Source organism: Rousettus aegyptiacus, unplaced genomic scaffold, assembly GCF_014176215.1.
Source record: "Rousettus aegyptiacus isolate mRouAeg1 unplaced genomic scaffold, mRouAeg1.p scaffold_m13_p_6, whole genome shotgun sequence".
NCBI classification, from domain to species: Eukaryota; Metazoa; Chordata; class Mammalia; order Chiroptera; family Pteropodidae; genus Rousettus; species Rousettus aegyptiacus.
This window is the reverse complement of record NW_023416309.1, coordinates 8,840,374-8,857,593: the sequence shown is the minus strand read 5'-3', so window position 1 is coordinate 8,857,593 and position 17,220 is coordinate 8,840,374. Positions and strand designations below refer to the sequence as shown.

Genomic DNA, 17,220 nt, shown 5'->3' with positions numbered 1-17,220 from the left:
TCCAGGATGTGCTGTACATTTAAAAAGGAAGAAAGATGTCAAATTAGTAATCTAATTTTCCACCTCAAGAAACTAGAAAGAGGAAATTAAACTTGAAGCAAACTGAAGGAAAGAAATAATAAAGATTAGAATGAAGAATTGAAATATTTGCACATCCATGTTCATTGCAGCATTATTCACAATAGCCAAAAGGTGGAAGTAATCCAGTTGTCCACTAATGGATAAATGGATGAAAAAATGTGGTTCTCTCTCTCTCTCTCTCTCTCTCTCTCTCACACACACACACACACACACACACACATGAATAGTAGTTAGCCTTAAAAAAGGAAAAAGGAAAGAAATCCTGTCACATGCTACAACATGAATGAACCATAGGAACATTATGATAAGTGAAATAAGGCAGTTACAAAAGGACAAATGCTATATGATTCCATTTATAATAAGTTCCTAGAGTAGTGAAATTCATAGAGACACAAAGTAGAATGGTGGTTGCCAGGGGCTCCAGGAGAGAAAGAGAGGAAGTTATTGCTTAATAGGTACAGAGTTTCAGTTTTGCAAGATAAAAAGAGTTAAGTGGATGGATGGTGGTGATGCTGGCACAACAATGTGAATGCGCTTAATGCCACTGAACTGTACCCTTAAAAATTGTTAGGATGGTAAATTTTATGTTATATGTATTTTGCCACAAAAAGATTAGAGTGGGAAGTAATGAAATAGAGAATAAAAATAATAGAGGAAATGAACTAAACAAAAAGTTGATTCTTTGAAAAGTTCAATAAAATTGACAAACCTTTAGCTAGATTGACTAAGGAAAAAAGAGAGAAGGCTCAAATTATAAGAATTAGAAATAAAAGAGGGGGACATCATGCTAACCTTATAAAGATAAAAAGGATTATCTCTATAAAAAGGAACAACTGTATGCCAATAAATTAGATAACGCAAATGAAATGGACAAATTCCTAGAAAGACACAAACTACATAAACTGACTCAAGAAGAAATAAAAAATCTGAATAGACCTATAATAAGAGATTGAATTAGTAATAATAAAATAAAAAATCTACTCACAAAAGGAAACCCAAGCTCAGATGGCTTCCCACGTGAATTCTACCAAATATCTAAAGAAGAATTAATATTAATTCTTCACAAACTTGTCCAGAAAATAGAACAGGACACAACACTTCTCAAATAATGAAACTGATAAATGTTACTACATGGACGAACCTTAAATACAATATTCTAAGTGAAAGAACCTAGGCACAAAGAACCACACATTATATGATTCTATTTACATGAAATGTCCAGAAAGGCAAATCTATAGAGACAGAAAGTAGGTTCGTGGTTGCTAGGGGTTGGGGGATCAGGAGGCGACAGCTAAAGAATATAAGGTTTCTTTTTGAGGTAAAGAAAATGTCCTATAACTGGTTGTGGTGATAGTTACACAGCTCTGTGAATATACTAAAAAATCATTGAATTGTACACTTTAAATGAGTAAATTATATGGTATGTAAATTATATCTCATTAAAGCTGTTACCAAAACAAGCATTTCACTTTTAAATGTTATATATGCTGAGCTCTTTATAATATTTTATTTCCATGGCTTATAAAAGTCTTTGGGTTGACAATGCAGGTCAGGCATCGAGGGATACTGAGATGACTCTAGCCCAGCACTGCTTCTGAGCTTGCGGGCAGATCAGGGGTGGGGAACAACCAACTAAATGCCAACCTGCCAAAATACCTAGTACCTTGCCAAGTGGGTTGTATTCTCTATTAAGAATCAAGAGAGAAAAAACAAAGCTAGCCAACATTTATTGAGCACCCACTGTATGCCAGGCACTGTGCTAAGTACTTTCCATGCATTATTTCATTGAACCCTCACAACAATCCTATGAGTTAGTGTCCTCATTAGCCTCATTTTACAAATGATGAAACTGATACTTCAAGGTTCTGCTCTCCCACATCTCCTGACAAGTAGAGGGAGATGCTTGGGTGTGCAGGAGCCCCAGACAGAATCAGGTTTAAGATGGGGCCAGAAGAGGGCCTCTACCAGTTCAAGGGGGAAACTGAGGCTCCACGGGCCATGAAGGTCTCACTTGGAGTGGCATGGATGTTCAGGGAGGCAAAGGACACTGATGTCCAAGACCAGGGTCCTCACACACATGGCGCTCTCCCCTCAGCACTTCACCTCTCTGAGACTCTGTTTCTTCAACTGTAAAATGGGGCTGTTATTCCTATTTTTGTCAAAGAGTTAAGAGCTCTGCACAAGATAAATGAACACTTTGTATAAACCACATAAGGGAAGAAACAGGACTAGCCCTGTGCTAGAAAGCGAGAAGCACTGAGGGCAGGGGCCTTCTGTCCTACATTTAGAATTGCTGTGGCCCTGTCTGGAGAGAGGGCAGCACGTGCACACATAGTCGCAAATACACACTCACACACCTTCACTATCCCTTTGCCTCTGGCTCACCATCCATCACCTTCGGGTACTAGTCACGCTGTGGGAGACACTGCCACCCTTCTCCCATCGACCGGCCAGTCCCACTCAAGCCCTCTTTCTCCTGGAAGCTTTCCCAGGCTGCCGGCTCAGCAGGGGCACACTTGCTCACCTCCTCTGAGCCCCAAGAGGCCCTGCTGATGTTTGAAAGTCACCTGTCTGCAGGGGTTAAAATCCCAGCTCATCCACTGATCAGCTTGATGACCCTGTGTGAGTTCTTGACTCACACAAAACATTACGTAACATGAGGTTAAAAAGAGCACTCTATATATTGGGTGGTTGTGAGCACTGAATGAAATAATGCTTGGAGAGCACTTAGCACGACAGTGTCTCCTCCTTCAGTGGGGCTAAGTCCTGCTCTGCCCGCCTCCCAGGCTGTAGGCAGGAGAGGAAGGAGGAAATGTTCTGAGGATTGCTGTGAATGACTGAAAGCAGAGAGTGCCTGTGCTGGGTACTCAGCTGGCGAGGGCACAGGTGCTGCTGACTGGGTGGGCACATCCCTGAGGACCAATCAGATCCTCGGCTACCCGTTTGCTCCTTATCCTATTCAGAGAAGCCCTGGTGGGTAGGGCCTCACCTTCTGCTGACATCTCTTCCTGCCTAGGGCCCCAGCTTACAGCATAACGAGAAGCAGACAGGGCCCACTAGAAAACAGCCACCAGTGAGTCAGCTCCCACTAATCAGGGTTTGGGGGCCTCTCTTGTCCAGGGTTGGGGAGAGGCTGAGATCACTGGTATACATGAATCATGGCAGGGGGGCTGTCTTACTAAAATGTAGTTTGGGGATGGACCTAGGATTCTGTTTCTGATAAGCTCTGAAATGACACCATTGTGGCTGTGCCTGGCTGTACCTTAAGTAGCGGGGACCTAAAGCATGAGGAGCAGTGGGCAAGAAGCACATCTCGGCCTCCTGCTCGTCCTGGAGGGACCCAGACCCACCCAGCCACACCCTTGGCTTCCAACATCTGGAGGGTGAGACTACATGGATTTTCTAAGTTTCCAGGCTTCCATTTCCATTACATATATAAAATAAAAGCAGTACCACATCATAAAAACACAGGAAAATATGAAAAAAATAGGGAAAAATCACTGATAATTTCATACCATATTTAAAACAACTGTTAACCTCTCTCCCCAGGATTCCAAAGCCATGCCTGTCAGAGAGCCAGGGGTCATCTCCTGAGTGGGGTCTGCCCCCGTAGCCCTGCCACCGTGGCAAAGCATTGGGTGAGAAATAGGGGCTGCTCCCTACACCGACCATCTCCTGGTGTCCTCCCTCACAGGCAGCAGGCTGGGGAAGCCTGCTGCAGAGGAGGCAGAGGTAGTGTCTGGGGGAAGGGCGAACATCTGGATTCCTGGCCCAGAGCCTGCATTCCTTCCCTGTGAGTGTGAGGGGATGGGGTCTCAGGAGAGCTGTGAGGAGGCTGCTGGCCCCCATCCCACCCCACCATAACAGGACCCACCCTGGCAGGGAGACTAGTGGAGACTTGAAAGCTCAGAACCTCACTTTGGGGTCCCCCGTGCAGGTTGATGGCTAACCAATGCAGACCCAAGCTGAGCCTCTGTCCCATCCACACCAGCCAGCCTTGCCTCAGAAATACCAGAAGGGACAAAAAGGTGGAGACCAGGGAGCCACAGGGCCACTTGCTTGTGTAAGGGGTCCTAAGGGGCTGCTCCACCTGTCCTACCCACAGAAGCCTGACCCACGAGCCTGGCCTGGGCTGAGCTGATTTACCTGGGGGCAGTCCTTGATGTAGTGTCCTTTGTTGAAGCACAGGTGGCACAGGTAGTTGGGCGGGGGCCTCTTGCTGGGCTTGCGCGTCTCAGAGGTGAGAGTCAGGTCAGAGAAGTGTTCGGTGAGGGAGCTGAGGCCGTCAGCAATGTTGTTGAGGGAGCCGTAGGGCGAGGCGCTCTTGTACACACCGCTGCTCAGCGCCTGCGGGGGACAGAGGCTCTGAGCGCTCCAGAAAGCCTGGACACACTCTTTTGCAGCCATGACCTTGAGGAAATTTCCATGGGCGCACGCACATACACACACACACACACACACACACACACACACACACACACACACACACGTGATCCTTCAGCTGCCCATGGGTTCTGGCCTCCTGGAGCTTGAGTCCAAATCCTAACTCCAGTTGTGTGTCCATGAGCAAGCCAATTAACCACTCTGGGCCTCAGTGGCCGCATCTGGAAAACAGGAATAATAATATCTACCTCCTGGGGTTTCTATAAAACTAACACAAGGCCAGAAAGGTATAGCACTTATCTCCTGCCTGGCAATTATAAACTATTCAGTAAATGGTGGTGATTATTATGATGATGATGATGATGATGATGATGATGACGACGACGACGATAATGATAATTATTATTATCATTAGTTCTTCTTTACACACTGCTAGGAGTTATGAAGGTATAGCAGAAAGCAACCTGGGCTCTGCCACCTACTAGTGGAGTGACTTTAGACAAGTCACTTATCTCTGAGCTGACTCAGTTTCTCCAAGTTGTAAGGAAGAGGTACATCAGATAGCAGCATGGCTTCCATTGTACAGAAGAGTAGGCTGAAATTCAGCACTTTGCCTGCTCTTCTGCAGCACAAGGTCTGTGCATACTGTCCAAGGAGCCCTCGGCCCAGCCCAGCCAGCTCTCTGGGAGCCCAGGGAGGAAGTGGGCCACCTCACCCACCTCGCTTACCTCTCCCACCTCCAGTTGACAGGAACCAGATGTATTGCCTGGCTTCAAAGCCGACGTGGCCCAGGCCCCCTCCTGGTGTATATAGTCTCTATTTATAGGAGTCACGGGCTCCAGGCAGCCAGGCACACTGGAATTTAGTGAAGGTGGGGCCTGTGGTGAGGCCATGGGCCCCCTTTCCTGGGGCAAAGCCAAGGTTTGAAAGAGGCAGCTTCCACAGGAGGGTCAATGACAAACCTGGGAATAGGGCTTGGGTACCTCTAGGCCCCAGCTCAGATACCCAAGAACTCCAGGAATGAAGTATGGAGACACGTGGTTTAATGTTTGCAGCTAATGGAGAAGCATGGCCTTGTTCTTGGGAGTCCCTAGGCTGAGGGGGGGAGAAGAGCCTCTGAGAGGAAGCTGTCTCAGGCTCCCTTACAAAGATGGGGCAGATAGGGACCATAAATAGGAGAAGTCCTTTCTGTGTCCCCTCAGTGAGAGAAGGGGATGGAGGTGAGCTAAGCTGGCCCCAGGGGATCAAACACCCACCACCCCGCATGCTGGACAGATTCCCACTCCTCACACGTGTATAACTTGGCCTCCCTACCTGTTTCACCTCTGAGGATCTGGCACTCCGCTTCTAGAGGACACAACCCTCACTTATCTGGGTGTTACCCCTCTTCTTGGCTCTCTGAACACCCTGCTATGTGACTCTGGGCCAGCCCTTTCCCTCTCTGGGCCCTGTTCCCTCTCATGTAGGTTTGGACTGGAGCCTGGGATCTGGAAGGAAAGACACAGACAGTACGTCTGGGGCAGCCCAGGCCCAACCCACGGTCAGCCTCCAGACACTGGGCATGGAACTCGGAGGCTCCTAATGACCATCTCTGCTCTACTGCTGTCCAGTGCTACCATGACACCCAAGACCAGAAAAAGACACCACACAAACCCACATTCAGTCTGAAGATGACTCTCCAGTTCCGCTGGCCCAAGATGGGGTGGTCCATCCTGCGAGGCAGAGGTACCCCCATCCCTGGAGGTGTGCAAGCCAATACTGGACAACCTTAAGGGGTGTGGGAAGGCTCCAACGGAAATGGGATTAGATGGTAACTGAGCACTTACCAGGCCCTGGAAAGTTTATATGTTTTAAGGTAGCTGATGCTCATAACCCTATGAGTCATTGTCCCTATTGTACAGATTAGACGAGTACATTCCAACTTGTGGTGAATAATCAGGGAAAGATTTAACAAACACACTTTTCTGGGTCCCACCTCAGACTGACCAAAGCAGCTGTCAGGGACTGAAGACCCAGAACCTGCACTTTTCATTGTAGTAAAATAAACATTACATAAAACCTACCATGTTAACGATTTTTAAGTGTACAGTTCAGTGGCATTGAGTACACGCACCTTGTTATGCAACCATTACCATCATCTATCTCCAGAACATCTTTGTCATCTCAAACTGAAGCTCTGTCCCCATTAAACACTAAATCTCCCTCCCTGACTCCCAGCCCCAATCTGCATTTTTAAAGCTCCCCCAGGCAATTTAGGTACAACCAGCCCAGCCCCACCAGGCCTTGGGTGCACCTGGACTTTCCAATGGTCAAGGTTTCTCCATAGATGGATTCTAGACTTCTCCTCACCCCAACTGGCCTGAGCGAGGGCAGCATGGCCCCAGCCTCTCAGAGAAAAGTTCATCCAAACACGAAACTTGAAGCTCCAAATGCTTTAAGTGACTCACCCTCATGGCTGGGAAATGCAATTTCACAAATAACAACCCTCTTTTTTCCCCCTCTTTTCTTTCCTTTTTCTTTTCTGGATAAGATTTAAGCAAGTCCACAGGAATCAGAACTGTTTGGCAGCAAATTGTCAAGAGGAAGGGGAAGTTTGGTGGATGCCAGAGATTGCACTAATTATATCCTGAAAAACCTCCCCCCACCCCCACCATCTTGCGGCCACTCTCCCGTGCCCATGGGTGGCCCTGTGGGTGTCCCTGAGCAGCCAGAGGCTGCCCTCTCCCTGGCAGCTCGACACCTCACAAGGGTCACAGCTTTGCCTGTTACACAGGCAGCTTCTGGTCAGAGAGGCGAGGCCAGAGCTCCCCTTCCACGGCCTCTTCCACCTCTAGAGTATTTTGGCCTGTCCCTCATGGCTGCTCCAGCCCCAATGCAACATGATGCTACCTTAGAGCTGAAGAGACAGAGAGTGGTCAGCTGACACAACCTCACTCTCACAGATGGAGAAACTGAGACCCAGAGAGGCCCAGTGGCACAGACCAGGGCACTCTGCCAGGCCTGAGGGCCAGGAGTTCTGCTTGCCCCTGCGAAAAGGGCGGGTGGGGCAGCAAGCTGCTTCCTCTCTGAAGTCTGAGGAGCTCCGGCCCTGGAGGTGAAAGGTGAGTTGGCCTCTCAGCCATTTCCACGGCCTGTGAGGACTGAATGGATTGGAGACCAGGACACAAGGAGCTTCCGCCGCTCTGGCTCCAGAGCTGGGGCCTGACCTCTTGGATTTCCCATGTGTAAAATGTAAAATGGGGCAAGGAAGGAGGACAAACTTGATGATCTCTGCAGTCCTACTTTCTTAAGGTCCAACACCCAGGCATTGAAAGACACCCCCAGAGCCCAGCATGCAGATGGCGCTTACTCGACAAGGGCGCCATCTGTTCCGGGTCCTGCCATCTGCAGCCAGAGGGCAAGGCCAGAAAGGAGTTCCCTTCTTCAGTCAGCCCCTAACTCTGCGACATTCGAGCTGTTCCTCTCCATGTTCCAAAGAACTGCTTCTCTCTCCTCAGTTCTGTATTTGCTATCGACCCCTAGGAGGCTCTGCCTGTGTCCATCCATCCAAACCTCCTCCAAAACTTGTTCCAGATCTGGTTCTAAAAATAGTGGTGAGCTTTGAACGCACCCCTTCCTCTTACTCAGGCCTCAAATTCCACAGGAACGTATGAAAAGCATGGATCCAGGTGCTTCTGAGGCCCTGCTGACCCCAGAGGCCCCGGCCTCCTCCAGGGGCCTCCTGGACCTCCCTACCACAGCCCTGTCCCTCAGTGCTATAGGTGGGGGTAGGGACTACCCCATGATCCCTTGCCCTTGCCTGAAGGAGCGCTGACACCTTTCTAAACTCTTTGCTTGGTTATGTCTCCTCATCTCTCCACAAGGCTAGATATCCCCGAAGGCAAAGATTCTGCAACAATTGTCACCCCAAAGCCCAGACTGTTCTGCTGCTCCTACACTCATGACTCTCCTGGGTGCAGAAAATCACAGGCAGGGAGGGCCTGGGAGCCCCGCTCAACAGCAGAGGGAGTGGATGCCCTCACACCTTGAAGGGCAGCACTGGGTGGACGCCTCTGGGCCATTAAGGCCCAAATCACCAGCCTAGGCGAAGAGACCACGTGTCCTTCCTCCCTGGATGATTCTAGCTTGGTCATTGGGGAAAGTTAGATTGGAAAACACTAAAGTTTATTCTGATCCTACTTATGTCATATAGTTGACTGGATCCTTTCCCTTTTTTAGTCCTCTTATACCTGGCAAGAACACTATTTGGATGGGCATTACTGGTCCTATTTCATAGAACTGAAAACTGAGGCTAGGAGAGGCTGAGTAACTTGCCCAAGGTAACAAAGCTAGCATGTGGCTGAGAGGAGATTCACACTCACCCAGATCTGTTGACCTGTTATATTTCAGCCACTCCATGGCCTCCAAGATTTGGCTTCCCCTCTAGGAAGGGGAGCCAGAGAAAAATGCCAGGTGTGAACCACTCTTCTTGGTACAGAGGCCTGTGACATTATATTACCAAGCCCCTCAGTGCTGACAAGATGAGGCAACAGCTTCTCTGAACTACATGAGGGGTTCGAGCCCTGGGTTTGGTGCTTCTGCTGAGGGATTTGGGATATAGAGGTAAAGCTAACTCAACCTGCCAAACTGTGCTCCTCTTCTTCCTCCCTCATCCCTGCTCCAGGACAGTAAGAGGGCATAGTGGGAGGGAGACAGACTAAAATTGGGGCCGGTGGGCAGAAGCTCCCGAGAACAGCCTAGAGGGAGAGGAGACCAGTGCAGACCACAGCGGCAGGACAGCAGACAGACAAAGGAGCAGCATTCACAGGGAAGGACATGGAAGCAAGTGAGGCAACAAGAAAGGCAGCACCTGAGGAGGCCTGGCAGAAGCCAATGATGAGTCCTACCCCCCAGGCCTGAGATGGACCTGGACGGGGAGTTCTCCGATCCTAGTACCCAGCTCTGTGGGGGTTCTTTCACCAGCTGAACAACTGTTTTCTCATCCCCAAAAGCCACCCTTCTATCCCCCTCTATCTCCAAGGGGGTCTGCACTTCTTCTACCTGAGTCTTTCTGGGGCTCCAGCCTTGGACTCAAACACACACACATACACCCTGTACACACAAGCAGAGGTGACGTGGGCTGGGCTTGGGGAGAGCAGGAGACAATCAGATGTCAATGCAAGGATTTGGACAATGGGAAGATGAAGCCACATCTGGATATAGGGTTTCCCTAGCAGCGGTTAGACCCCAGCTCTGTAGGTCAGGAAGGTGACAGGGCTGGCACCTTCACCCAGGTAACCCTTCACCCAGGACCCTCAAGGGCACCACTGCCTGCCTGCTGGAGGCCCATTCACCCGGGACAAGCAAAACACAATTACCCAAACACAGCCAGTGCTCAATGAGAGATTCTAAGTTAAATAAGCAGTCCATGTTCTTTTTGGTAGGGGGAGCAGGGAGAGAGAAATAGGGAAAGGACAAGGAGATGGAGGAGCAGTGGCAGCAGGACAAGGCAGAGAGACAAAGGGGAGACCCCCCTTTCCACTCAGTTCTTCCTGCCCCACCCAGGTCACCACTCATCTGACAGGTGCTCATGTTTCACAGCCATGTGCCCTCTGCCCAGCTAGAGCATAAGCACTGGGGACCAGGTTACCTCTCACTTCTAGAATGTATTCATTGAATTAAAGCAGAAAGTATGAATCGAAATCAGAGGACTGGAAGAGATTTTATTCATTCATTCATTCATTCATTCATTCATTTTGGAAGGGACCTTAATATTTCATCAGTCTAGGGTGCCACTGAGCCTTGCAGCCTCTGTAGCAGGAGGCCTTGATTGAGGATTCACTGTTGACATGAGGGTACCATAATCCCCTTGAAATCATGCATGTGTGTCTGCATGTGCGTGTATGCTGTGTTTCTATGCATTGTGGTGAGGAGAGGAACTCTAGCTGTCTTCAGATTCTCAAAGAGGTCCATAACCAAAGAAGGTCAAGAAGCAATAGCACACCTCAGTTTCTGCTGGGACTCCTCTAGGTTTGACTATCTCCCAAGTTACCTCTTTTCAATTAATCAAGCAATCAATAAACAGTCCTTCTGTGAGATAAAACAAGGGGCTAAGAGACTGAAGAGAGTGCCCACATAAGCACATGTCCAAGGGAGGAAGAGAGAACAGGGTTCAATTAGAGTCCTCTTTCCATCCATGTACCTGAGCACCTAGTTCATCCCAGGCACTGACCAAACATTGAATGCTAGGATTGCAAGTGGAAAAAAGACAAGAACCCTATTCTCCAAGTGCTGACAACAATGCTCTAGAGAGAGACACATACATATAGCGCATATTTCATGGCAAGACCAATTGTTAAGACATGCTTTGCCAGAAGCATGTACAATTCTCCTTTCATTTACAGAAGTTGGTGGGACAAGGAAGCTGGAGGGAAGTGTGCACCCCATGGCAGCCAGGTAAAGAAAGGGTATCTACTTGTGCCATAAAGAAGTAATTTGGAGTCTGTCCGTTGTACAAGGGTAGGGAATAGCATTTTAGGTAGGAGCAATAGCAAGTGCCAAAGCTTTGAGGAGTGGGGCTGCCTGGTGTTTTCATCAACTCAAGTAGACCACTATGGCCAGAGGAGGACAGAATCAAAGATTATACACCACCACCACCACCACCACCACCACCACTACACACACACACACACACACACACCCCAAGCATCCTGAGACCTAGGCTGGAACCTTGGTTCTACCACTGATTCCCTGACTGTTTGATCCTCCTGAAGAGCCTAAGTTTCCCCATCCAGACAATACGGATGCTGCACGCAGGCTATGATATGAGACAAACGTACTAGGAAGTGCTCAGTGTCCATCTCCTCTGACTCTCCCCAAGCCAGGCCACTCTTGGACTCAGGTCTCATGGAGCCCCATGCTGGGTTTCTAGGGAGTGACTGGAGCAGGGACATGGCAAGAAAGCTGGCACCCAGAAGCAGTGCTACCACTCCTCAAAAGGTGGGGATCAGGGGCGAAGAGTCAGAGGCACTGGGGCTTGACAGAGTGTCCGTGGACACAGCCTGCCCGGCACTGGGGCTCACAGAATGATCCAGCAAGACCACCCATAGAGACAACTGCAGTTAGAATATGGAAGAGTGCTAGATCTAGCTCTGCCACTTGCTTGCTGGGTGACTTGTCAGGCCTTCTGTTTTCTCTTCTGTAAAATGGAAGCTATGAAGAAAGAGATGCCAAGATTAAAGCACCACCCAAGAGTAAGAGATCATTACTCAAGGGCCATCTTCTGTGCAGGACCCTCCTCTTGGTGCTGACAGCACCTGGTTGTCTGCCACTGCTAATTAGTAATTACTAATGCTGCTTGCTTTCCACGCCCCCCTACCTGACTCAGAAGGTTCCTGAGGTGTGGTCCCCGCTCTGAGGCTAGGCCTACTCAGTTAACTTATTTGATGGAGGGAGGGTCAGGCCACATCAGCCAACAGGCTATCAAACGACGGTCCTCCTTACCTGAGTCAGAGTTCAGCTTCCTGGGGGTGGCCAAAGGGAGCCAGGCATTCTCCCAAGCTTCTGGCTTGTCCGGAACAACCATTCCCCCCAAAACTTGTGGCTGTCCCACCACTACCCCACACAGACTGCAAAGGCTCCTGGGAACAAACTTCAGCTTTTGAAGCTCACTCTTAGCCCCAGTGAGGTAAACTCCCATTCTTATACAGGTATGTGGCATTGTCCTATACATCCACACTGGTGAGGTGGTCTTGCAGCTCTTCTATACCTGTGAAGGGCATAGGAGGCACATTGAAACCTTCAGTCTTAAAGACTCTCAAGACCTGGGGCCTTTTAAAAGCAGGATCCCACAGTCACTCCTCAAGGGGTTCTAAGAACTCTGTCTATGCAGAATTGCTGAAGGCCTGTCTGTTAAGCCTTGTGACACCTTTGCTGTGGTTCTCAAATCTCCATGGGCAAACCAAAGTGATAAAGAGGAGGGGATCTTCAGTGTGGCAAAAGACAGTGCTAAGACCTGGGGAGGGTGCCTGGGTTCACAGTTTCAGGAATAGCCTCCTAAGGGTTGAAACTATCCAATAAGGGAGAGATCTGCCTCAATGGAGTATTCCCTGGGCTGGAGATGTTTAGAAGTACACTGGCAGATGTCCTGTGCCAAAAATGTGCTTTGGTCAAATATGCATGGAAAATGTTGGGTTGAAGAAAGGTTACAGATTTTGTGCTACAAGACTTCTCAGAGCCTTTACTGTGCTAGAGGGCATCATGTGTCTCCAAAGGAAGGATGCTATACTATGCTTTCCAAACGCATCTAACCCCAAAGCCCTCCTCTCAACCTCCACAAAGCATCACTTGACTGCAAGGCCACATCTTCAAGCCACGTCTGTCCCTTGAGGAAGAGGGAAAGAAAATGGCTGCCCTGAGCATCTGACCTGGAGTGAGACAGCCACATGTCCCCTTGGGGAGAGGTTCTGAGCATCCCTCTGAGGGGCGTAAGAGCTAATGCTCAACAAAGTAGTAACTCCACTTTTCTGGAAGAGGAGTCCCATAGTACGCATACTACTGTGAATCTAAATTCCAAACAAAACTTGGTAGAGAAGACCCCATACCTCCCAGCCCCAATTCCCTCTAACAGCTGCCTTCCTTGAGTACCTTGGCTGAGATGGTACTCAGCCAAGAGCCTCAGGAGTCTCTCTCCAAAGACATATTGTTGTTGCCACAGATCAGGGGTTGAAACAGGGTTCACAAGGTCCAGTTTCTAGGCCCAGAGGTCTTTAAAAAAAAACTGCACAAAGTGCCTGTGCCTGCTTTAGCCTGGCACCTGTACCAGAAGCTGAGGAGCCCCCACAAGCATCCAAGTTACCTCCTGATGCTTTCTCCTGCACTTGCACATGAACTCTGCCATCTCTCCTCTCCTCTCCTCTTCTCTCTCTCTCTCTCTCTCTCTCTCTCTCTCTCTCTCTCTCTCTCTCTCTCTCTCTCTGCTGCCAGGAGCAGTGTTCAACTCAGAACTCTTGGCTTATCTTCAGCTTGAGAGCTGAGGTTCCAGTGGCACAATGGGCTTCTGTGCCCCCATGTCCTCAATACCTCCCCCTCGCCCAAATCCCAGCTGCATTCATGGTGTTTTGCTATTGTGGTGGGAGCAGCCTGGGGTTGGTGCAGGAGGGGGTGGGCTCTTGGCACAGGGGCTGGTGCAGACAGGCCGCGGTCAGCGGTCAGCATGCAAGTCACATCCGCAGGCACTACCACCAGGCCTGCCAGGCCTCGCACAGAATGGCGACATGCCTGAGTCCCTGGGTCCGTTCGTAGAGTCTCCTCTGGCCCACACACGACTTGCTTCCATTCCAAACAGCCCCCTGGTGACATTCAGGTAAGGGGTATTTTTTTTTTCCTTGCCTTTTCAGCCAGTTGCTATTTGGGAGCCACATTAGGTCACTGGCTAAGTCCTAGATGCATGAAAGGCCTGTCCCCAGAAGCACAGCTGGGGCTCTAAAAGGGTTTAAGAGGAGAAGTGGGTGGGTGGAGAGTGAGAGTGAGTGAGCCTGCAGCCAAGAAAGCCTTCCAGAAGTCAGCAGGCACAGCCCTCCAACCCCTCCAAGGAAGCCACTGGCCTAACAGCAGAGGAGAAGTCCATTACCTCCCCTAACCCAGCCCGTCTGTAGGCACATCCTCTCCTGCAGAGACTACATTTAACAGATGGGTAAACGGAGGCCCAGAGACAGAGGATTCCCTCAAAGTCAGATCATGAGAGACTTTTTTCCACCATTGCTGTAGATAACCTTGATCAGCTCCTTCTACACTGGCTGCAGTAAAGGAATGTGCCTCTTCATGGAGAAACTAAGGCAATCAAAAGTGAAGAGACAGGAAGCAGTTTCACTGAAACACAGCTGGAATACTGGATGCTGGAAATTTCCAAGACAAGGCACGATTTTCTCCTCCCACAGGGGACTCCTGATGGCATAAAACTCTAAGGCCCTCTTAGCAGAGACCCACATGTTGTGAACAAGGCCACCGTAGGTTGGGGACAGAGGGAGGCTAGGAGGGGCTGATTAGGGACCCCCACATGACCTGTGGATCACAGTCACCCTCCTCCCTTAAGAATTCCACAGGACCCCAATGAAATCACCCTCCATTCACACGGTAGCATCCTGTCTGTGTTCTAATCTGGGCCCCCACGAGCCAGTGACTGAACTTCCAGGGGCCCACGCAGAGCTCAACAAATGTTTGGTAAGAGAACAAACAACTGAAAAGACTGTGAACTGAAGCAACACCCCACAAACTGTCCCCCAAAGTCACTGGTAAAGCCAGTTCCCGAAGAAGCAGCAAAGTCTCTTAAAAGAAAGAAAAATCCCCAGCCAAAAACAATTCCTCATGTGAAGAGAGTCCTTTACAGTTTACAAAGAGCTTCGGCATACAAATTCTGTCGCCTGGCACCAAAGGCTGCCTCTCCGCACGCCTCTCCTTCAACTATGCCTAACCAGATCAATACAGGTCAACCAGTCCTTCTGCTCGCCTAGCGCTGGCCCACCTCTAACCCTGAGGCCAGCATTTCCTATGTCTGTGTCTCTTCAATAACGGCAGTTGAACACATGATGGGGCCAGAAAAGGCGACCCTCTGTCTCCCACTTCATGCCTTACACAAGCTTTTCCCCCAAACCTGTGACTCTCCTAAAACTAACTGATGGCCCAGGTCTAGAAGGAAAATGACCCTCATGTGTGTCCTCTCCCCCACCCCTTCTCCCTGAACTTTTGCAGAGAGCTGCCCGAGGGGAGTGAGTGAAGGCCACAGAAGGGTGTGTGCAGTTCACAAATGAGGCAGGAGTAAGTGGGAGTAGGGGAGGAGGAGGGGTCCAGCTGAAGGGAGAAAGCAGTGGTATCTAGGAAGGCTCTGAAGACCCCTCCAAAGGGGCTGGGAGGTCCTGGCAACCTGTGTGTTTATCTAGCTGGGGAAGATGCACTGCCCTTCCACTTTGTAACTGAATCTACCCAACGGCAGACTTTGCAAGCAGCCGGCCCAGGTTTCTGGAGAAGGCACTGGGCAGCTGGAACCTCTCTCCCGACTAGCCCCCCTCGCAAGAGCTCAAGAGGATTTCCCTTTCATTTCCTTCCAGGCTAGGAGGGCGGGGGACAGCGCAGTCTGTGGGGTCAAGCCCTCAAAAACCACTTCCTATGTGGCTAGGGGAGGGCGAGCAGCTGGAGGATGGATCTGGGGGTCCCTGTGTGCGAACAGCAGGAAAAGAACTCTGGGCGCCACAGCTCTCTAGGGTGCCCTTCGCGTCGGAAACCACCGAGGTCGGAGGAGAAAATATTTTAGGGACCTCCAGAGGAGCTCCGGGTAGAATCTGCACTGTGGGTCCCGGCAAACGGTAGCCAAGAGGGGGATGGGATTGAGAGTGGGAAGGACATTTGGAAGCGGGTCCCTGTCCTGGTTGCACCCGGGCTGTCTAGAGAGAATCCGAGCCCGGGCCCAGTCGGGCTCCCCAATCCCCTTGGAGCAGGACGCTCCAGGCTGGGAGAGGGGGCGGGAGGGCCCCGCCCGCGCCTGAGCTGCTCCCGGCTGGGCTCTGCCGGGAGGTGACGCGCTCCCGGCGCCCCGGGGACTTCGGGCGGCGAGTTTGGCAGAGTAGAGGGAAGCCAAGCCAAGCAGGGCAGGGCAATACGGAGCTGGGCCAGGCCAGGAAGAGCGGGATAGATAGGAAAAGGCCCAGCGCGGTCGACGGAGGGCGGGGGCGCGCGGGGGCACCCACCTCTCCGCGCTGCAGCTGGAAGAAGCTGTTGAGATAGCTGGAGTGCAGGGGCGAGCCCAGCTGTTCCGGCCGGCCCTTGCCGAAGGCGAGCTCCGGAGGCGCAGCGCCGGCGGGAGGCTCAGGCCGGAAGGCATCGAAGGCGCTCGCCTGGTGAGTGTCCTGCAGCGACAGGTAGACCCAGTTGAGAAGCTGGGCTGGCTGGTACACCGAGGCTGCGCTCGTGTCGATGGCCGACAGCAGGCTCATTTTGCGGTGGCAGTGCCGGTCCCTCCCCGGCAGCCCGCTCGCGTCCCCCCCTCCAGCGGAGGGGCGGGCACCGGGGAGCCTGCGCCCACTGCCCGCGGCCCGTGCCCCGACAGCAATCACCCCGCGCCCTGCGCGCTGCCCGCAGCCGCCGCCGCTGCCGCCGCTGCCTCCCCCCAACTGCAGCCGCAGCGCGCGCGGGCGGAGGAAGGAGGCAGCGAAAGTTGGGCAGGAAACTTTTGGGTCCGCCCCTTTCGCACCGCCCGCCCGGCCCCGCGATCCGCTATCTGCCTCAGTGCTGACCCCTCTGGTGGCCGCTCCCGGGGTGGGGCCCACGGAATCCGCGCCCCTTCTGGCACTGTCCTTGCCCTCCATTGGCTGTCTCATTGAATATGAAGTGGTGGGAACGGGGCGAGCGGGGAAATGAGGGCTATCTACAAATGTAGTTCTCTGCTGGCCCGCCCCTGGGCGGCCCCCTTCCAGGCCCCACCCCGCCCCCAGCGCCGCCAGCCCTGCTCGCAGAGCCTGCGAGTGGTCAGTACAGCCTGCCCTGAATCAAGTCATCTACCTCTGCTCTCCGTTCTCTTCTCTCCTTCTTTCCAAATCCTCTCCAATTATTTCGTTTTCACTCGTTTTTATCCTACTTTCCCACTTTTCTCATACTCTGTCTTCTCTCTCAGACTAGTTATCTCCCGTGTCCCTCGCCTTTCTCCTTGGCTCACTCGCGCGCTCTCTTTCTCGTCTTTTTCATTTCCTTCTAGTCTGATATGTTTCTGTCTCTCCCTCTCCCCAC

General features: G+C 51.1%; 1 protein-coding gene across 1 annotated transcript in view; it reads right to left on the bottom strand.

Annotated features, from left to right (window-relative positions):
• ZCCHC24 (zinc finger CCHC-type containing 24) overlaps positions 1-16,618 on the bottom strand; it is a 61,603-nt gene extending 44,985 nt beyond the window's left edge. Inside the window, exons 1-2 of the mRNA XM_016164992.2 lie at positions 16,185-16,618; positions 4,228-4,428 (exon numbers count right to left, since the gene is read on the bottom strand). Coding sequence (XP_016020478.1) covers positions 4,228-4,428; positions 16,185-16,430 — 447 coding nt within the window. The 5' untranslated portion in view covers positions 16,431-16,618. The remainder of the gene's footprint in view (positions 1-4,227; positions 4,429-16,184) is intronic.
• Between the last annotated feature and the right edge of the window lie 602 nt (positions 16,619-17,220).